At 47.8% G+C, this 22,261-nt stretch overlaps 1 protein-coding gene across 1 annotated transcript in view; it reads left to right on the top strand.

The window, feature by feature from the left end:
• The window catches only part of ITPR3 (inositol 1,4,5-trisphosphate receptor type 3), a 149,865-nt gene that overhangs the window by 68,020 nt on the left and 59,584 nt on the right, over positions 1-22,261 (top strand). The window contains exons 8-15 of the mRNA XM_029572208.1: positions 2,582-2,728; positions 7,968-8,063; positions 9,219-9,278; positions 13,329-13,471; positions 17,137-17,236; positions 18,522-18,682; positions 20,494-20,635; positions 22,009-22,170. Coding sequence (XP_029428068.1) covers positions 2,582-2,728; positions 7,968-8,063; positions 9,219-9,278; positions 13,329-13,471; positions 17,137-17,236; positions 18,522-18,682; positions 20,494-20,635; positions 22,009-22,170 — 1,011 coding nt within the window. The remainder of the gene's footprint in view (positions 1-2,581; positions 2,729-7,967; positions 8,064-9,218; positions 9,279-13,328; positions 13,472-17,136; positions 17,237-18,521; positions 18,683-20,493; positions 20,636-22,008; positions 22,171-22,261) is intronic.

The raw sequence follows: 22,261 nt of genomic DNA, 5'->3' as shown, positions 1-22,261 counted from the left end.
TCGACACTACTTTTCAGGGACTATCAGGGCAAACTCCAGAATGGCTGCTGGGGTTGCAAGCTAATTATTCAAAGAGAATCCTCCCCCCCTCCCCCCCCCCCATGGGGTTTCAGGCCGGCCACGCACCGAGGGTGCTTAGTGGCCCTGTAAATTTTGCATCTGCTTTGTCCGTGCAGAAAGTATGCAATGAGGCTTTCAAAACGAAAGCCCCACCCACAGGTACTTTCCCTTCCCTGGACCTAACCCCACCCATCTTTTGTAGGGGGTAAAAGTACCCCCACTGTTCGCTTTGACCCGCAGGGGGGGGAGGGGCCCCTTCTCAACGGCCCCTGTTTTCCCAGCTAAAAAGTTCCAAAAATCGTCCTCCTGTTGGAACATTATGCGTGCGTATAAAATAAATTCTCTAATCCGGCTTGGGAAACCTTCCGTGCCCGGCGCTGTGTGCTCACTTTACTCTAAATGAAGTTGTTCTCTGCCTTTTAGCTAGCAGGTCTGTCACTTTGGGAGGCTGGTTTGACTCCAAGCTGATGGTGGAGTCTGGGATAGCTACAGTCGTGAAGTCTGGGTTTATACATTAAGCGGGACACAGGAACCTATAGCCCTGGGGTTTGTTTGTTTTTTAATAAGAAAGACTTGGCAACTTTAAGGCAGGCTCCTGTTATCTCTGGTCTGGACCATTGTAATGTGCTGTACATGGGGTTTCACCAGCCACTTGCACCAGGAAATTACAGCTGATACAGAATGCTGCAGCTCTGAGTGTTATCAAACAGTAATTAGTGAGACAATATTAGTCCAAAGATAAAGCAGCTTTAGTTGGCTCCCTGTCTGCTTTAGGTTCCAGTTACACGCTCTAGGTTTGGTTGGTAAAGCCCTAAATGGAGTGGACCCGGATTGCTTACGAGACCCCCCCTTATCATCTTTCATCCCGGCCTGTCTGCGGAGATCTTGTGCACGTCGCCCTCAGCTGAAGTCGCCGGGGACCCTACGAGAGCCGGTTCTGGTGTGACGCGGCCGTTTAGGGAAGCAAACGAGGGTCACAATGGACTGCTTGAGATTTAGGACTCAAGCAAACTTTCAGATAATGGTATTTTAGGTTATGGACTCGTATTCTTCTGCGTTATTTTATCTCATGTTTTATGTTTTGATACTGTGTTTTATTGTCTGTTCTGAAGGATTTTATCTTTTTTTCATTGTTGTATGCTTTTTTTTTTTTGATGGATAGATTTATTTAGTTAACTTGCTTTTGTATTCTGCTCATTCCTGGAAAGCTCAAAGCGGATCACAGCATAATATAAGATACATACAATAGCAAATAAATAGAATCAAAGCTAATACAATAGATACAGACAGCATATTTCTATTGCGTTTATATGTGGTGATTGTGATCTTACAGTATTTAATTTCTCTTGTACATTACTTTGTCCAGACTGTTGTCTTATACTTAATTTAGTGATTTTTATGTGTTGTGATTTTATTATATTTAATTATGCTGCTGTAAAAAAAAACAAAATACAGTACCATCAAATAAATAATAAGATGGCACAAAATTAACAAATCCTTCAAATGATAAGTTAATATAGATAACTTTTATTACTTAATACAATTAAAAAAAATAACTAAAACAGTCACTAACACATATATTAGAAAATATGTCTGTGGGTAATTTGTTCTGAGGACGTGGGATGTGTTTCATGTGTTTTTTGTTTTATAATTTTTTGTTAGTGGGTTAGTGACTGTTTGGGGTTTTTTTTTACATTTTGTTACATAATAACAATTATCCGTATTATAATCGGAAGTGAAATTAGCTTTTTCCTGCCATCTCATTGTACATGTTTGTATTTCTGCTTTTCATGACTTTGAGCATCCTGGTGGAAGAGCAATTTATAAGACAGAAACTAAACCTTCTCTTGCGCCATCCTCCTGTCCTCTCATTCTGGTGTCTCTCACCCCCTCGCCTGGGAGGCCACAAAGAATAAGCTTGAGACCAATTTGCATATCCTGGGTCCCCACTGTATGCAAATCGATCTCATGCATATTCATCATGGATATCCATCTGGTTAGGCTGCGCCTCCAGGAGAAGGTTGGGAAACACTGCCCTAGTGTCTCATGCCCCCTCCCTACCTCCTCTTCTACTTCTAGCGTCTCATGCTCCACCCCCTCCCTCCTCCTCTCAAGCTGGTATCTCACACCCCTCCCTCCTTCTTTCTCTTGTTCTGGTGTTTCATGCCCTCTCCCCCCTCCTCTCCTGGTTCTGGCATCTCATGCTCCACCCCCCCCCCCCCCAATTCCTGTCATTCTGGTGTTTCATGCCTCCCATTCCTTTTCTCTTCCCCCCTCCCTCGGTGTGTCACTCCCCCCTCCTCCTTTTCTCTCATTCGGGCATCTCATGCCCCCTCATTCTAGTGTTTCACGCCCCCCATCCCCCCTCCTCTCTCGTTCTGGTGTCCCCTGCCCCCTTCCTCCCTCTTGATTTGTCGTCTCCCCAAACTCCCGTCTCTCGCCCTGACCACGCTCCCGCCCTTCCCCCTCTCTTTCTCTGGTTCATGCTCACGGCCTCTCTTGCCTGCTCCTTGCCCTGCAGGGGGATGTGGTGCGGCTGTTTCACGCTGAGCAGGAGAAGTTTCTGACCTGTGATGAGTACAAGGCCAAGCATCACGTCTTCCTGCGCACCACGCTCCGCCAGTCTGCCACGTCTGCCACCAGCTCCAACGCGCTCTGGGAAGTGGAGGTGAGAGAGGGAGGGGACCAGCCGCTGAGAGATTTAAAAAAAAAAAATGTTTTAGTGTTTTTTTTTTTGTGGGGGAGGAGAGAAACAGGGTTGATAGAAGATGTGTCCATTTCTGCGCTTCTTCAAGTGCAGTTGTAGATCAGGTAAGTTTATTGCAGGGTGTTGACTGCGTCTCTTATTATATAAGAGAATCGCTGTGGGCACAATAACATTGGGGAATGATTCTGAATAGTCCATATAGTAGCAAATCGTATAGGTACTTTTAATGCAGCAGAGCGCAGATTTTAACCGTGCGGTTGTACGCACGTTTTTTTTGTGCACAAACCTTGCTCCCAATACGGCAAGGAGTTTTGGGCACGAAAAACGTGCATGGAAACCTGTGCGTATTGGTTGGCACCCTCGCATGGAAATCCCACGCCCATGAAGACATTAACTATTACCCTCTAGTGCAGAGGGGTGCGAAGACTCTGCCTGTGTTTTTGCTAAGGCTCAAAATGTAACTCCTGGTCAGTGGTGGAGTACAGTTCCCTGGGCCAGTCTGGGGGGGCTGAACGTGGAGTCTGTGGTGCAGGAGCCCTTTACTGGGGATTTACGCACAGAAAGCACAGCTTTTGAGCAAATCATGTTTTCTGCACATAAAATATGACTTATGTGCCCATAAAAGATTTTCTGTGCAGCAGACAATTTTGGAACGCTTAAAACACATTTTATGTGCACAAACCATGTTTTCTGCAAATAATCGGGTTTGTGCCCGTTGTGTGTAGAATATGATTTGTGTGTATAAAAGTTGTGCCCCTAAAAAGCTGTGTGCACAAAACGTGAGTTAGAATCACGACATTTTTCTATTTATTTATTTATTTATTTATTTATTATTTTTATTATACCGAGTTTCATGATCTGAATCACATCAACCCGGTTTACAATTAACAATGTGAGTAAAGACAGAGAGTAACAAAGTAAAGAACATTTCCCAATACAACAACAAATATAGTATGAAACTTAACAAATATTATAACAATATTTTGGATGTGAGAAAGTTACAAAAAACATGGAAAAATAACTTGGATATGAAAGGGAAGGAATTGTAGAACGACTATTAGCATTTTAACCAGCTGTATCAATTAATAAATATGTATAATATTATAAAATATAAAATATAGGTGTGTAGGAAAATGATCAGATATGATATTGTTGTGAAGTATAATAAAAATTTGGTGTGACTGCGTGTGAAGTTAGTGGGATTTATTTTTTTACAGTTCCTAACTTTTGTGTTTATGCTGATGAAGAGTGGGGAATTTAATCCAGATCTGGGAAAGCTTTTTTAAAAAGCCAAGTTTTTAGTCTTTTCCTAAAAGTTGGAGCGCATGGTTCTTGTCTTAAGTCCGGTGGGATGGAGTTCCAAAGGATTGGACCTGCTGATGAGAGAGCTCTTGAGCTGTAGGATTTATGATGGTAGGTTTTGGCATGTGGAACCTGTAGTGATTCTTTGTAGTGTTCCCTGATGGGTCTGTCTGATGTGTGTTTTTTAAAAGGGATTTGTAGGTCGAGTTGAGTGTGTTGATGGATGTTCTTGTAGATAATCATGATGGTTTTATACATAATTCTGAAGTGGATCGGTAACCAATGAAGGTCTTTGAGGATGGGAGAGATGTGGTCGATTTTTCTAGAGTTTGTGAGGATTCTGGCTGCTGTGTTCTGTACCATTTGTAGAGGCTTGGTGTAGGAAGCTGGGAGGCCTAGTAGAAGAGAATTGCAATAATCTAGTTTGGAGAAGATTATTGCTTGCAGGATTGATCTAAAGTCATGCGCGTGGAAAAGTGGCTTTATTCTTTTCAGGATATGTAATTTGTGGAAGCAGTCTTTGGTAGTTCTGTTAATGAATGGTTTGAGGCTAAGACGATTATCTAAGAAGGCTCCTAGATCTCTTACATGGGTGGTTTGTAGGAGTGTTGGAGGCTTTGAAAGTGTATTGTTGTTTTCAGGTGCTATAAGGAGATATTCCGTTTTCGACGCATTGAGGACTAAATTTAGGCTGTTGAGGAGGTGTTTGATTTCTAGTAGGCAATTGTCCCAGTATTCCATTGTTATCGAGATTGATTCTTTTAAAGGGATCACAATCTGTACGTCGTCAGCGAAGAGGAAGTGTTTCAGGTTTAATTTTGTGAGTAATTGACAAAGTGGTAGAAGGTATATATTAAATAGGGTGGGTGACAGGGAAGAACCTTGTGGCACCCCTCTGGTGGAGGGGTGATATTGGGATTCTGTATTATGTATTTTAACCCTGTAACCTCTGTTTTCCAGGAAGGTTTTGAACCATGTTAGTGAAGTAGCTGTCACTCCAATATTTGCCAGTTGTTTTAGCAGGAGGTAATGGTTGACGGTATCAAAGGCCGCCGAGAAGTCAAGGAGGATTAGTAAAAATGCTTTGCCTTTATCGATTCCGGAGAGGAGGAAGTCTGAGAGTGAAAGAAGTAGTGTTTCTGTGCTTGCAGCTTTTCGAAAGCCATATTGGTTTGGAGACAGAATTCCGTGGTCTTCCAAGTAGTTGGAAAGTTGAGTGTTCACCAATTTCTCCATTATTTTGGCTATGAATGGAAGGTTGGAAATAGGGCGAAAGTTGTTGGGATCATTTGGATTTAGATTCGATTTTTTTAGGAGGGGTTTGATTGAAGCTGTTTTTAGCTCATCTGGGTAGATACCCTGGGACAGGGAACAGTTTATAATTTCAGCAAGTGATTTTGATATAATATCAGGAATGAGAAGTAGCATTTTGGAGGGAATTTGATCAAACGGGTGTGTTGAAGGTTTCATTTTCTTCAGCACCGATTGTATCTCTGTGGCAGTGATGGGTTCGAATGCGTTAAGTTGGATATCTTTGTTAGGGAGAATGTATGTGTTGTCTTGAGAGCTAGTGGTTGATGGCAATTGATTAAGGAGTTCAGAGATTTTTTTGCTGAAATGAAGAGCCAGTTCGTCTGCTTTGGTCTGAGAAAGATCAGGTGGTATATCAGGAGTAATGGGTTTAGTGAGATTGGAAACGAAGGCGAATAGCGCTTTCGAATCATAGATGATGTGATGAACCTGACGGGCATAGTAGTCTCTTTTTGTTTTCTGTGTACTGATTTTGTATTGGTGGAGTGTGCGTTTGTAGTCTGAAAGTGAGGCCGGAGAGGGGGCTTTACGCCATTTTCTTTCTTTCTGCCGAAGTAGTTTTTTGAGATTTCGCAGTTCATCATTGAACCAGGGTTGTCTTTTGGATGCCTTTGAAGACTGTTTTTTGGTGGTCAGTGGGCAAAGTGTGTTTGCTACTTCTTTTGTTATTTTGGACCATGATTGGATAGCGGAATTAGGTGTAGAAAGATCAATGGATGGTAGTTCTGGGGCTATAGCTTTGCTGAGGAGTTCAGAGTTACATGTTTTTCTGTAGAGGAAAGCGGGTCTTGAGTCAGGCTTAAAATCTGGTTGTGGTAGGGAAAAACTGGTGGTGATTAAGGAGTGGTCTGACCATGGGACTTGTTGACAGTCAGGTTGATTTGTTTGGGATATGCCGGCATTTGTAAAGAAGAGGTCGAGTGTGTGTCCTCCTTTGTGGGTGGGTTTGTTGATTTGTTGTTTGAAACCCATTGCGGACATTGCGGTGAGGAAGGCTTCGCAGTTCGTTGAAAGGGGAACTTTGTCAACATGTAAATTGAAGTCGCCCAAGATTATAGCTGGGGAGTCAAGGTTAAGGTGTAAAGTTATAGTTTCTAGAATGGGAGAGGTGTCTGACTCTAGCAGGCCTGGAGGGGCGTAAACTAGAAGGATTTGGAGATCTTCTGATTTTTATATACCGCATATACACACATTTTTTTTTTTTATATACCGCATATACACACATTAGTGGATCTAGGCGGTTTACAACGTTAGGAATACAAAGTTGTGTCCCTAACTCAAGTTACTCGGTCACTGAGTGGCCGAATAAACTTATCCAGCTAACTAGCAGTCACACCACTGAATAATACCCGGAGTCAGCAGGTTAACTTATGCAGCTGACTCCGCTCCTCCCTGAAACACCTCCCGCTTACCTCCGGAATGCCCCCGACTTATTTAAAGACTTATCCGGCTACATTCTAGTTGGATAACGAGTTTAGCCGGAGAAGTCTTTAAATATGACAGTTTAACCATTGGCCAGTTTAGCCATCGGCTTTTGAATATTGACCTCCTGATTTCTACAGATAAACCATGTTTTCTGCATAAATTATGAGGCCAATATTCAAAGGCATTTAACGGGATAACTGACAAGTTTCTGAATACCGAGCCATTTATCTGACCAGATTTTCGTCGGATAAGTCCTAGGTTTTCTGACTAACTTAAGCCGAAATTCAGAGCTCACACCCTCGCGTGTCCCTGTGCACGCTGTCCGCCCTTTATGAATCTGCTAAGGACCTGGTGCAGCCCACTCACGCTGTCAGTGCTTACCCCCCTCCCCGCCCTCTGTGCTCAATGCCTCAAGCCTGGGCTGGCCCTCCCGGCCCCCGAGGAAACACCAGGAAGAGGGCCTAACCCGGAGCAGTCCCAACCCTGTGAAACTCCCTACCACCAAGTATATCAGAAGAGCCCGGACCTACCTGCTTCCTAAAAACACAGCTCTGCCGAACCGCGCTCGACCTGAGCTGATACCTAAATTCCCTCCAAATGAACTCTGCGCTTTCCCAAGCACCCGTCTGGGTCATTTGGGCCCCCCGGCCACTTGCCCGAAGGACAGCATTACCCTGGGAACTCCTGTTCTCCTCGCTAAACTATAAAGTCTGCTTAACCCAGCCTCCCTCCTCACAGTGCATACTGATGCTCCCTCTGACGCTGTACTCACAGAATGCAACTGTAAATGTGAGCAGCTCAGCTTGTGTGAGTTTACAGCCACGAATCAGTTGCTACCCAGCTGCGGTTTTCTTAAACGCTGTGTATACTTTTGTATACTAATGTATACTAATGTATACTAATGTATACTTTTAGCGTGCCGTAACACGCTTTGACCTGTTTAGCTGGAGAAGCGAGCAATGGGAGAAGATGGCCTTAGTGATGGCGATGCCAGGCACGCTGTACTGCCCCTTCATCCTGGGGTCACACCGAGCCTCAGTCTAGTGAGACGAGCTGTCCTTTGATCTCGGGGTCACACTAATGCAAAGGTCCCCTGTACAAGCTGGGTGCGGTCTCTCCCTCACCTTTCTCCCGCTGTCTTTTTTTTTTTTTCCCCTTCTAGGTCGTTCACCATGATCCCTGCAAAGGGGGCGCTGGCCACTGGAACAGCCTCTACCGCTTCAAACACCTTGCCACGGGCAACTACCTGGCAGCAGAGGTGAGAGGGGGAGGAGCCACAAAAGGATGGGGCAGAAGGGAGGAGCAGTGATGGGAGGAGGGGATAGGCTGGAGAAGAGAAGGGTAGTGCTGGGGAGAGGAGAGGGGAAGAAATGATGAGTGAAAGGGGAGGGCCAATAAGAGAGGGGGGAGGGAAGCATGGCGGATGAGGAGAATAAAATATTTCTGAATGCAAAGTGCCTCTTATCTAGGGATGTGCATTTATGAAAAAAAAACCCTGCATTAATGATATGGAAAAACCCCCCTCAGAAATTTGTTGTTTTTGTTTGTTTTTCATTGACTTTACGCGCAGGCTTTCTGATTTTTATAAAGCTTCTATGTTGTTGTGCGCACGTTTTTTTTGTGCTCAAACTTTACTCCCAACGCGGTGCCCGAAATAAAATGAAAACCTTTTCCCCGCGCACCCCTATCGTATCCTGCTCGTGGGTCACTACAGCCTTGAAATGTGTTGCCCGGAAGGAGCCCAGCTGCTGGCCTTGTGCCCGCGCCTCGCCGTGAATCGTGGCGGGAGGCTTTGTCTCATGTCTTCCTCTGTGCCAGGGTGTGGGGTGCCTGCCCGCGCCCTCGCCCTTCAGGTAAAGCCTCCTGAATAAGGCCTTTGGTTTCCCTTCCAGGGCTGCGATTGCCCTTGTTGTGCAAGTCCGATGTGCTTAGCATCTTGGGAGTGAGGCCAGAGCTGGGAGCAGGGAGCAGGGAGTGACTGCCAAGGGACATTGTGAGGCTTCAGTCTCGGCCCTTATACTGCGCATCCCTGACCTGTCTCCGTACTGCCAGTCCTCGGGCCATCTCCGAGCTATCTGAACCCCAACCCCCCCCGTCCTGCTGGCCCCTGAGGGTCCCTCTGAGACCGCCAACCCCGGTCCCTGTGCAACAACTGACGCACTTCGGAGGGGTGATAAAGGCAGCCCCGCGCGCGGGTGGGGCAGCGTAGCCCTGTGTCTGTTGCTGTGCGCAGTCTGCCACGGAAAAAGCCCGCAGCGCATTAGTGTTCAGGGAAAGGCACAGACGTGGGCATCTGCACCGCAGTCCGTGAAACCCGAGTGGGCTTCCCACATACCCTGAGAAGGGTCTCTGTCACTGCCACCCTTCTGTGCCTTGTTACAACTCTGGGATTTGTTTCTGCTTTAACTCACAGGAAAACCCAACTTACAAAGGAGATGCCCCGGAAGGCAAAGCCGGAGCCCCAGCTGGGGATGTGAGTAAAGCCTCTGTGCCAGCGGAGAATCTCTGAGTGCATGCATTATTTTTTTTTTTTTTTTTAATCAATCAGTCTCTTTCTTTTGTCCTGCCTGTCCTGTACACTGTGTATGTCTTGCTTTTTAAAATGTTTTTATATTTTTATTGAAGCCTATGAACAGGGTGCACCCCGTAAGAGCTGCGAGATTCCCAGAAACCAGCACAGAAAAACGGGTCCAGTGTTAGGTTTACCCTAGAAGAGCCTTCACACCCCCCTGAGCGGGGAATCAGTAGGTGACTCAGATAAGCGGCCCCGGGGGGTGGGGGGAGACGCCGAACAGCAACGCAGCACAATCTGGCCTGGGCTCTTCCCACACACACGTGGATGTATCAGGAGCAGCCTAGACTTTACTGAAATCTCGAGACTGCTGGGGGTGGAGAAGGGAGGGTCTGTTTGGCTGCCAGGAGAACGTAGCGAAACTCCAGTTCCTCCGCACAGCACTGTCAAGGGCTCCGTGGAATATGGACTTCAGCACAGAACTTCATTTTAGTCTCGAACCAAGGGAAAAAAAAGAGGTCTCTTGTCTCTTTGCCTGTCTGCACCATCTCTCTCTTTTTTTTTTTTTACTGAGATGTGAGTCACAGTAACTAGAAAAAGCTGGAGAGCAACAGCACAGAATGTTGTACCTTTCTTCTGATGCTCACGGGCTTAACTATGTGCTAAGGACAATTGAGAACCTCAGCAAAGAATCCCAACAGTGAGGCAGCTCTTGTCTGATGAATCGCAGGGGAGATAGGGAGAGAAACAGAGCCTCTGATGACATGTGACTCCCACCACAGGGCCTAAAAGGGAGACAGTACAGGGCCAACCAGGGAAGTGATATATTTATTTATTTATTTATTTTTAACTTTTATATACCGACATTCTTGCATTAAATGCAAATCATGCCGGTTTACAGTGAAACAGAAAAAGCAGGAAAAAAATTCCTTAGTCGAATACAATGAAACAGCTTAGTTAACAAAGGAAACATAAAAATAAATTTTTACATATACACAAAGGTTTGCACGAAGGGGTGCACAAAGGGGAGAGCCCCTTTGTTGCGCGACGCCTGGTGTTGAGGCTGTCTTAACTGTCTGATGTTAGTGACGTCATCGGGGGGGCGGGTCTAATGATCGCAGCACTTACATCGCTGCTTCTTTCCAGTTCCAGGTGAATATATGGCCTCCATCCCATGGCTAAAGAGAGAGAGATTGTGAGATCATTACCCTACAGCTAGAGAAGGAGCGGTGTGTGGCCCTCATCCTAGGGCCGGAGAGGAAACTGGTGTGTGGCCCTCATCCTAAGGCCAGAGAGGGAAATGGTGTGTGGCCTTCATCCTAAGGCCGGAGAGGAAACTGGTGTGTGGCCCTCATCCTAAGGCCAGAGAGGGAACTGGTGTGTGGCCCTCATCCTAGGGCCGGAGAGGGAACTGGTGTGTGGCCCTCATCCTAGGGCCGGAGAGGGAACTGGTGTGTGGCCCTCATCCTAAGGCCGGAGAGGGAACTGGTATGTGGCCCTCATCCTAGGGCCGGAGAGGGAACTGGTGTGTGGCCCTCATCCTAGGGCCGGAGAGGGAACTGGTGTGTGGCCCTCATCCTAAGGCTAAAGAGGGAACTGGTGTGTGGCTCTCATCCTAGGGCCGGAGAGGGAACTGGTGCTTTGCTCCTGTCCATGGGTGTCTGAAAAAATGGGGACAGTGCTGGATAGTATTTTCCCTTCCGGGTCAGTCAGCCAAATACTCGTCTGTTGTGTTTTCTCTTTCTGTGAACTGCAGCCAGACGAGAGCCTAAAACGTGTGAAATGTGGACAGGAAGCTGAGCTGGGTGGAGGGAAGTGCTTTGCTGAAGTTATGGCCCCCCCACTTCCTGATCAGAATGTGGCAGAACGCACTTGGGCACCGCTCAGATGAGGGGGGGGGGATGTAGGGAGCTTGCCACAGATACTGCCCAGCGCAGGGTGCCACACAGAGCCGGAAGGGAAGCTGTGTTTTCTTAAAGTCCGGGTTTATTTTAAGGGCAGGCCCTATCCTGGAATCTCAAACACCGCCAGGGCCCATCTGGTGGGGGGGGGGGGGGGTGTTTGAGCCCACTCTGGCAGATTTGCCCTGCACCTCCGTAGGATGAGCTTCACCTACACGTGAGGTTCTGTTGACCGTGACACATAATAAGGGTGAGCAGTTTCTTAGCGTTGGGTGTCTGTGTTTGGGAGGCTGGGAAGTGTGAGTATTCCATGGCCGCCCCCATTCCAGCACCCCCATCCTTCTGACCTCTTCCCCCCCCCCCCCTTCTTTGTGTTCCGTCGGCCCCTCCCCTCATCATCCCCTCCCCCTCCAACAGCTGCTCTCTAACTTTAGAGAAACCTCTTCCCATTACCCAGCTCCACACGCAAGTTTCTGGGGTCTGCTTCACCCCCTCTGCTGGACCCCCCTCCCCCCCCCCCCCCCCCCCACACACTGCTTTTCTGCTTCTGCCAACTCTCTGGCCCCCTTCGACTGCAATGGGTCTCCTGCTGGTGCACCCCCCACACCCCCACACTTTCCTCTCCTGCAGAGACCTGAATCCCTCCTGCAAGGCCATCAGGAGAGCTCAAAATGCACAAAATAAACAAAGAGTTATGCGCCAAACAGAAAAAAGTTTACTGGAAAAAAAAAAAAAAAGCTGTCAAAGTCTCAAGTAATTCTAGAAATTCAAAGTCCAGAGAAATACAATGGTCCAAAAATCAAAGTGCAGACGTTCCCGAAGCACAGTGTGCTGGCGCAGCTAGGTCCCCAGTGAGAAAGTGTCAAGCTGCCTCTGAAACCCCTCCCAGTGCTCACGCCTCGCTTCTAGTCCACGCCGCTTCCTTCCTCTGGGATGCCAGGACAGGAACAGCGCTCTTCCACGCTCCCCGGAAACACCCAGGGGACGTTTCCCCCACCCCCTTAGGGGAAGGACCCTGCTCTCCGTCACATTCAGCAGCCCCTGACCCTCCCATTGCAGAAAGACTCCTCACGTCAAAGAACGGTGATCCCCTCTCGTGGCCTGGCAGGGGCCCCACTAGAACAGTGATCCCCTCTCGTGGCCTGGCAGGGGCCCCACTAGAACAGTGATCCCCTCTCGTGGCCTGGCAGGGGCCCCACTAGAACAGTGATCCCCTCTCGTGGCCTGGCAGGGGCCCCACTAGAACAGTGATCCCCTCTCGTGGCCTGGCAGGGGCCCCACTAGCTTCCCATCTGACTCTGGCGGGCCTCAGGCCTGTCCTCTGCCCTTCTGCCCCCTGCAGCCACCTCTGGGCCTAGACGCGCCGGCTCCTCCTGCCCTGGCTGCGGTGCCTCTAACCTCTTGTGGCTTCAAATCTCGGATCGGCCAGCTTTGGTCTTCTTCCATTGCCATCCCACGTGGCTTGCTGACTCTGTCCTTATTCTGTTCCCGCATTCGTACCCTGCTTTCCCCTTGCCTTTTACAGCATAAATATCAAACCACAGTTAAACAGAACGCGTTAAACCATCATAGTCCACCCATTAAAAAAAAAAAAATATCATAGTAAATGCAATACGCTGCCAACATTTATTCCCTTTCCCAGTTCCACCCCCCCATCCCCTCGCTCTCCACAGAAGGGCAGGGAAAGGAATTCCCCATCTGCCCCTCAGGCCTCCACTGCAGCTCCATTCCAGTCCTTGCGCCTAGGACCTCCCTCTCAGTCCTCCACCTCTGACTCTGTTCTCAACAAGATGGCAGCAACCATCTTTTTTTTTTTTTTTTTTTGCGGTCTCTTGGCCGGTCTGAGCAGTGAATTCAGGGACGGATTTGGGGACATAGACCAGTCGGGACAAGGCTTCTAATCTGGAGAACCCCACCCCCACCCCAAATCAGAAACGTCTGGTAACCCTAATGTAGGAGCCATTAGAAGGTCCGGCCGTAGGGGGGATGGTGGCCCTTGTACCCTTGTTTGGAGGGTGGGCCGTTCCACACTGGAGGACCACCTTGTCTGAGCGTGCAGATGCCCCCTCACCGGTGCCGTGACGCCGCTGCTCTTGTGTCTCCTGCGCAGGCGGGCAGCAGCCGCACCCACAGGAGGAATGTAGGAGAGAAGATCAAATACCGGCTGGTGGCTGTGCCCCACGGCAATGACATCGCTTCCCTCTTCGAACTGGACCCCACCACCCTGCAGAAGACGGACTCCTTCGTCCCGCGGTACGTACAGCGGGCGCTGGCGTAGAGGCGTTTCACGCGCTCCCAGCTTTCCGTTTCCAAGCCCATGGCAAGGGCTAGAAGTGCTGCGGGAGCTGGAGGAGCCTCCAGCAGAACGCGAAGAGGGCAGAGGCTGAAAATGCCAGAGGAGAATCCTAAAAAAAAAAAAAAGAGAGAAGTTTTGAAAGGCGTTTGCCTGGGTAAATGCAGAGGACCCAGATAAGTCTTCTGCATTGAAATTCCCCCCCCCCCCCCCCCCCCCAGCATTTATGCTTCTGTCCAGAAGGAATAGGGGCAGGGGAAGGGTTGGGAAAACCAATGCGGGGATTTTATTTTGAAAGCATGTGTGCAGGGAGCAATGATTGGGGGAGGGGGGGAGTGTGTGACTGCAAGAGAAGGAAGGCTTAGAATAGGATAAGAGAGCGGGCACGAATGTTGTGGAGACTAGAGAATGGGTTAAGACAGATGCAGGCATTTATTAAATGGTGAGAGCCCCAATCCCCAGCGGGAAGCTTAGTGCTCACCCTTTATAATGGAGAAATTACTTACCTAATAATTTTGCTTTTCTTAGTGTAGTTCAGATGGACTCAGGACCAATGGGTTGTGCTCCCCTGCCAGCAGATGGAGAGGGAGTCAGGTTTCAAAGTTGACATCACCCTAAATACCTTGCAGTGACCTCTGCCCTTCAGTATTCTCTTCAAAAGCCACTGTGGACATTCTGTCGAAAAAAACTTGATTAAAAAACTTGATTAAAAATGGATAACCGTAACTGTACTCAGCCAAACATAAACACTGAACCCCAGTAAGATTACAGATGCCCTGATCTAGGGCCTGGATGACGGCTTACCTGTAATCTCTTGGAATCGATATCCACTCCACGGGCGAATCCTAGGCACCCTTCTTGGACAGCCGTGGGTGGGATGCTGAGTCCATCTGTCTACACTAAGGAAAAGGAAATTATCAGGTAAGTAATTTCTCCATTTCCTAGAATGTAGCCAGATGGACTCAGGACCAATGAGATGTACAAAAGCTACTCTCAATCAGGGTGGAAGGCTGCCCATGTTCCGGTTAATACCGCCTTTGCAAAATCTGCGTCTTCTTGGGCCTATACGTCCAAGCGATAGAACCTGAAGGTGTGCAAGGAGGACCACATCACCACTTAGCAGATATCCACGGGGAAAGCAATCTAACTTCTGCCCATGCGACTGCCTGAGCCCTGGTGGAATGAGCTTTAACCTGAGAAGGTTATGGCTTTTCTACCTCCACATAGGCTCCCGTGACCACCTCCGTAATCCAGCGAGCTATGGTAGCCCGCGAAGCTGGTTCGCCCTTCTTCCTTCTACCATGAAGGACAAATGGGCAATCCCGTCTTTCGGACCAGTTCTGAAACTTCCAGATACCGCACCAAAAGCCTACTGACATTCAAATGACAGAGGAGGTGGTATTCCTCCGCGTCCTCGTGCTTATCTAGGGATGGCAATGAAATGGACTGATTCAAATGAAACTCCGAGACTACCTGGGGCAAGAAGGATGGAACGGTACAAAGCTGTAACGCTCCTGCAGTCATCCAGAGGAACGGTTCCCGACACGACAATGCCCGCAATTCAGAGATGCGACACACTGTGCATATAGCCACCAGGAACACCAATTTCAAGGTTATTAAACACAAGGAGAGACCAAGCAGCAGATGAAAGAAGAGCCCTGCCAAAGATTCCAATACTAGATTAAGATTCCACAAGAGAACTGGCCACCATACCCCTATGGTGGCCAGTTCTCTTGTGGAATCTCTTGTGGAAGGTGCCTCAACCCTTTCAGAAAACTGGCCATGTCCGGATGAGTCAACAGGGAGGTTCCGTTCAGCTCGGCCTTGAAACAAGAGAGAGCCGCTACCTGCACCTTCAAGGCGTTAAGGGCCAAACCTTTATTCAAGCCGTCCTGCAAAAATTCCAGAATAAATGGGATTTTGACCGCCGAGGGGGAACACCACATTCCTTGCACCAGGCCTCGCACTAGGTGCTCGATTCTGTGAATGATCCTGCCCAGCAGGGGCCATGGAGGCAAGGTATTTAGCAACTCTTCTTTTGGCCAGGTCTGAAAGAGAGCGTTGATCCCCAGGGATCACGGATCTCTTCTGCAACTGAAATTGGAGATCGCCTCAGGAATTTTCAACTGGGGGAAGGGACCCTTAGGTATCACTGCAGGAGAGCGGGGCTTGATCTTTCTCCAACTGAAGGTAGAAATTTAAAGGCAAACCTTTTCTCCTAAGGAGCACTGTGTTCCCAATAGGAGACACAATCCACATCTGCTAGGGAGACGGAGAGATACTGAATAGCTGAGGTCACTGCAGAGGGGGTGTATCTAGGATGACATCAGCTTTGAAACCTGACTCTGTCTCCATCTGCTGGCAGGGGAGCACATAACCCATTGGTCTTGAGTCCATCTGTCTACATTAAGGAAAACAAAATTATCAGGTAAGTAATTTCTCCATTTTCCAAACAAAACTTTAGCCTCTGTTTAAAAAAAAACAAAAAAAAAAAACAGGGAATGGTCTTAATTTTTACGGGGAGGGTCATCTGTAGGAAAAGAGGGTTTGTTCCAGCTGCCTTTCTGATATGGTTAACGGAAAAAGTTTTTAAAGTGTCAGAATCTCTCCCTGTAATGGAAGCTGATGGCTGAAGCAGCGCTTGGGCCCAGACTTGTGCTGACCTGGAGCAGAAGAAAATTAATTTGGGTTGAATGGGTGTCTGCAGACGCGTCTGCGGGCGAAGCGGAGGGCCTGTAAGGGCGGCTTCTCCTCCTATACACCCTGTATATTTATATGGCGGGTGGTTTTTTTTTTTACATTTTGTTTGCTAAATTTCTTCTTGTACGACAGTTGAGTCTTCAGCAGAACTGAACTGTTTCCCCCCGTTCGCCTCCCGAGTACGAGATGAGTGGGGGTGACTGGAACCCCTCCTGTCTGTTTCTTGCTGGGCTGGCACGGCCCCTGCTCCCTTTCGGCACCGCAGTCACTTTCTCTGGGTGCGCTCACATGCTCTGAAGGGAAAATAAAAAATGCCTCTTCCCGTGGGCCCCGCAGCGGTGTAAAATCACAGCTCTGAAGTCGGAATCCGGGAGCGCCAAGGAGGGAGAGGATGGGAGCGAGGGAGGGCCGGAGAGATCCAGGAGCACCAAGGAGGGAGAGGATGGGAGCGAGGGAGGGCCGGAGAGGTTCAAGATGCGGTGCCACAGCATCAAGAGTCAGCCTTTTTTTTTTTTTGTCCTGATCGGGATTTGAACTCGGGTCCCCAGGGAAACTCGCCTCGTTCTCCTCATACTTTTTTATTTATTTATTGTTGGGTTTTTTTTTTTATTTGTAACACCAACAATCCTGCAAGGGAGAAAAACATCACATCAGAACATTAACCACCGATGCAGCAGTATGGAAAATAGTATTCAGCCATCTTCTACCGTCAGCAGGCATTTCTAACGCATTCAGTGACAACCCACATTATTATTTAGAAACAATGGCCTCACCTTGACAGCACAGACCTACTCTCCAGAAGCTCCTGAGGCCTTATCCCGCGGCTTAGACCTGAGAAAGCATTTGTAGACGAGGGGGGGGAACATCGGGGCTCTCCTCATACTTATCCTTTTTTTTTTTTCCCCCTTTGTTGAAATGGTTTTAGGAACTCCTTCGTGCGGTTGCGACACCTCTGCACCAACACCTGGATCCAGAGCACCAATGCGCCCATTGATGTGGCTGAGGAGAGACCCATCCGCCTCATGGTCTGTGCGAGCCTCTGTGCCTGTAGCTCGGGGGGGGAGGGGCTTCTTATCAGAAATCCAGCTCCAGGTCTTTCCCTCACCTTAGGAGCTGAATCTAAAATACATTCCAAGGGAAAGAGAAATCCAGCTCCAGGTCTTTCCCTCGCCTTAGGGGCTGAATCTAAAATACATTCCAAGGGAAAGAGAAATCCAGCTCCAGGTCTTTCCCTCGCCTTAGGAGCTGAATCTAAAATACATTCCAAGGGAAAGAGAAATCCAGCTCCAGGTCTTTCCCTCGCCTTAGGGGCTGAATCTAAAATACATTCCAAGGGAAAGAGAAATCCAGCTCCAGGTCTTTCCCTCGCGTTAGGGGCTGAATCTAAAATACATTCCAAGGAAAAGAGAAATCCAGCTCCAGGTCTTTCCCTCGCCTTAGGGGCTGAATCTAAAATACATTCCAAGGGAAAGAGAAATCCAGCTCCAGGTCTTTCCCTCGCCTTAGGAGCTGAATCTAAAATACATTCCAAGGGAAAGAGAAATCCAGCTCCAGGTCTTTCCCTCGCCTTAGGGGCTGAATCTAAAATACATTCCAAGGGAAAGAGAAATCCAGCTCCAGGTCTTTCCCTCGCGTTAGGGGCTGAATCTAAAATACATTCCAAGGAAAAGAGAAATCCAGCTCCAGGTCTTTCCCTCGCGTTAGGGGCTGAACCTTTTCCAAGGGGAACAAAAATCCAGCCCTGAGGTGTTTTTTTTTCTCATTCCTGGGACACAAACCTCCAGCTCTGGATCTTTTCCTCCCCGTGACTATAACCAGAGATATTACTAGCTTGGGTGACCCCCTGACTCCGTGTACATTGGAGTACAGCTTTTCAGCTTGGGATTGTAGTTTTATTGGCTGAGTGAGAAGAGCAAGATTGCAGATTGCAGTATTCTCTGACATGGGAGCTATAAACCACTGAAGCTAGTGGTCCTTATCACTGCTGTAGCTCTGCTCTTCATGTGCAGCGCTGTACAGAAATATATCAGACACAGTCCCTGCTCAGCAGAGCTTACCATGTAATCAGGACAAACACACAGAGCAAGGGAAGCTTTGGGAATGCCTTTTATTAAGAAAATGGTTAAAAATGTAATGATGCTGTAGGCAGGGGTCAAGATCTAAAACTGGCCTTATAACGGTGGATTTAAAATAATGCAAGAGGGGGAGGCATGATGGACCAAGCAGGAGCAGGCCGCATTGTCCTGATGTTCATGACCTCCTCTGGTCCGCTGCTGCTGGTTGCTCGGTGACCAAGGTTTTCTTTTTCAGCTTGGTACCTGCCCTACTAAAGAGGATAAGGAGGCTTTTGCCATCGTTTCGGTTCCGGTGTCAGAAATCCGGGATCTGGACTTCGCCAATGATGCCAGCTCCATGTTGGCGAGCATCGTGGAGAAACTGAATGAGGGCTTCATTAGCCAGAATGACCGGAGGTAAGTTCGCTCTGAGGCCTCTGCGGATTGGTTCTGTGAAGCTGGTAAACCATGAGATACTGGTTTAATACTCATTATTAAAGACCAAACCATATCTATTCCATAGCCTCCCCCACCACATAATCATTCCACCTAAACACATACTCTTCCATCCTACAGCCTCGCTCACCCAAGTACCCATCCCTCCACCCCTCAGCATCCCATCCTAGTACCCACGCATTCATCCTACAGCTTCCCATCCTAGTACCCACGCATTCATCCTACAGTTTCCTTGCCTTGCCCCACTGTTTTGGGTTCACTCTGTGAGAGTGGTAAGATACATATCCGCCTCTCTCTCTCTCTCTCTGTATCCACTGCCCTGAGGAGCTGGGAGCATTTCAGAGAATGTTGCCCTGGAAGTTTTGGATTTCAGCTTTCTACATAAGAGCCTAAATTTGGCTTCCAGAACCTCCCTCCCACATTTTCCTATGTCGTCGGTGCCCACATGTACCATGACAGCCGGCTCCTCCCCAGCACTGTCTAAATTCCTATCTAGGTGACGCATGAAGTCCACCACCTTCGCACCAGGTAGACAAGTTACCAGGCGATTCTCAAGCCCACCAGTCACCCAGCTATCTACATTCCTAATAGTCGAATCACCAACTATGACGGCCAATCTAACACTTCCTTCCTGGCAGTAGCCCTGGGAGACTCATCCTCAGTGCGAGAGGATAATGCATCACCTAGAGAGCAGGTCCTTGTTACAGGATCATTTCCTGCTGCAACAGGTTAATGCTGTCCGACCAGGAGACCTTTCTCCTTCAAGGCACCATCAAGGCTGCCAACATGGAGTTGGGACATGGCTACCATGACCCTGAAGGTTTCATTTATATTCCTCTCTGTCTGCCTCAGCTCCTTCTGGTCTACCACTCTAGCCTCCAGAGATCGGACTTGCTCTCTGAGAGGCAGGAGCTCTTTGCACCAGATGCACACATACAACCTCTCACCAGCAGGTAAAAAATCATACATGTGACACTCGATGCAAAAGACTAGAAGACCCTCCTCTTGCTGCTGGACTTCTGCCATCATCTTAATTTTGTACAATTTCTCTCCCTCTCTCTTCCATATCTCTGTAAATTATACCCTCTTCATCTGCACATCTGAAGCATGTCTTGTGAAATGCATGCAATTTCCAAAAATATGGTTCAAGGAAAGAAAACAATTGGCTTTCTCTTGTGACTCTTAATTCCCTCACCACAGGTCCTGTGCATCTGTTGTTTACATCTTCCTTTCCCACATTTGCTGTACAGTCACGTGATGCAGCGTCAGTGGTGAGAATGCTGAGTCCATTGAAGCCTACCACCTTCTGAATACATCCTAAGTCAAGCTTGTTAAATTTAGGCAAAACAATAATAATATAACCACCCACATCCTGCATTCTACAGATGGTCATGTTTTTAACCAATTTTTATAATAATCAAGTTCCTAAACGTCACACAAAAAGTTTCCCTAATCTCTTATTTGTCTTGCCTGTGGGTCTTGACTAGATTGTAAGGATGTGCATTCGTCACATCTGATTCAGCAGGTATGCATGTGCCTCACTGACTTTCTAGTACATGTGGGAAGTAGATAGTATGCGTGTATTTTTAATAATAAGATGCACATATACTATCCGTTTTCCCACATGTACTAAAAAGTCAGAGAGATATGTGTGTACCCGCCAAAACAGATGTAACGAATGCACATCCCTACTAGACTGTAAACTCCATGAATCAGGGACTCACTTTTATATGTCTACATAGGCACTTAATTTTAATGGTCTTTTGCTATAGATTCGCAATCAAGCTGCTGGAGGACCTGGTCTTCTTTGTGGTGGACGTCTCTAACAATGGGCAGAATGTTCTGGATATCGTAATGAGCAAAGCAAACCGGGAGAGGCAAAAACTGATGCGGGAGCAGAATATCCTGAAGCAGGTACGTGAAAGGGTGCATTCCTGTGCCACTAGCCACTAGCTATGGGAAGAGTCTGCATCCTAGTCAGCGATCCAACACCCGCTCACATCAGAGCTGGAACAGCACAGAGCGTCCTCAGAGCAAAGGCAAAAATAAACACTCAATTTACAGGGATTCTTCTCTCTGATGTAAAATTGTGGCCACGGGTTTAGGTCATAATGCAAACAAGGTGGTGGCTGATTAATTTAAGGAATCCCTGGAGCTGTGGCTGTGTATTCACGCATGGTCTATAGAATTCAGGACAGGCAGATGGGCTGAGGAACGCGAGTGCTATAGAAGTTAGCCTTCTGTAAGACACTGTGGAGAGGTATTCTGTGGCCCCATGCACTAGAGATGTGGACTGGAGATAGGGGCTACGGAATCTTGGACGGATTTCATGAGTTCTAAATTCCAAAAACCAGATGTGTGCAATAGCGTTTCCAAAACTGGCTTGGCCTCACCCTGCGAAAGTAAGTTATCAGATCTAATGACACCTTGGCACTATTCAACCCTACCCGTGTCATGGGTGCATCCTTTTTTTCTCCCCCTTGCACGAGTCTGCATGATTTACAAGATCAGTAAATAAAACAAATCAACATAACATGCAACATTCCTGTTTATACCCCAGAACAGTCCAGACAAGTGGGTTTATGCATCCCTGCCAGCAGATGGCAGCAGAGAACAAAACTTTGAGGCACTGCTACATAACCGAGAATGCCACCTGCAGTCCCTCAGTATTTCTCTGTCTCCAGCAGATGGTAGAGGTACAGACCTGCAGTCTGGAGTTTGGAATTAAAAAAAAAAAAAAAGAGAAAAGATTTTTAAGGAGAGTGTTGCTCCCCAAGGTATTAGGTTCCTTCCTGGACCATCCCTTTGCAAGTATAGACTTTCATTCTCAAATAAGTGACCCAGAGCAGTTTACAAGATCAGTAAATAGAACAAATCAACAAAAAATGCAACAATATCCGCATAAAAATTCTTATTCTGCCCCACTGAGTTCTCCGGACGCTTCATTGGGCCATATAGGGGTTAGTATTCAAAAGATTTACCTGGCTAAAACCGTATGTTTGCTGGGTAAATCTCACCCATTCAACAAGCTAAGTTCATGCAGGTAAAATTGCCACTCACACACACATAACGGGTAAGAAGGGGTCCGGTTGGGATGGTCCTTTTAAATTTAATTGGATATTCAGCCACACTTTTAACCAGATAAGTGATACTGAATATCCAGATAAAGATGCTCGGTTACCTTTATCTGCTCAGCAGGCTTTTAAATACCCAAAATGTGGATGCCAGTCCGTATACTGTTGCTCCACAGAGGGAGTGCTGACCTCCATCTGTCTGCTCCTCGCTAGATCTTTGGGATCCTGAAGGCTCCATTTAAAGACAAGGGAGGAGATGGCCCCCTGCTGCGACTGGAAGAGCTCTCGGACCAGAAGAACGCCCCCTACCAGTACATGTTCCGCCTCTGCTACCGTGTCCTGCGGCACTCTCAGGAAGACTACCGCAAGAACCAGGTATGTGCCATCCGTCACACTGGGCCCTCGTGGTGTCTTCCGCCGGCTCCGATCTGGCACAGGTCAGTACTGAGAAAAAGGTGTCGCCTAC

Source organism: Rhinatrema bivittatum, chromosome 12 (genome assembly GCF_901001135.1).
Source record: "Rhinatrema bivittatum chromosome 12, aRhiBiv1.1, whole genome shotgun sequence".
Taxonomy (NCBI): Eukaryota; Metazoa; Chordata; class Amphibia; order Gymnophiona; family Rhinatrematidae; genus Rhinatrema; species Rhinatrema bivittatum.
Note: the sequence above shows the minus strand (reverse complement) of the source record. Positions and strands in the feature narration are given on the sequence as shown.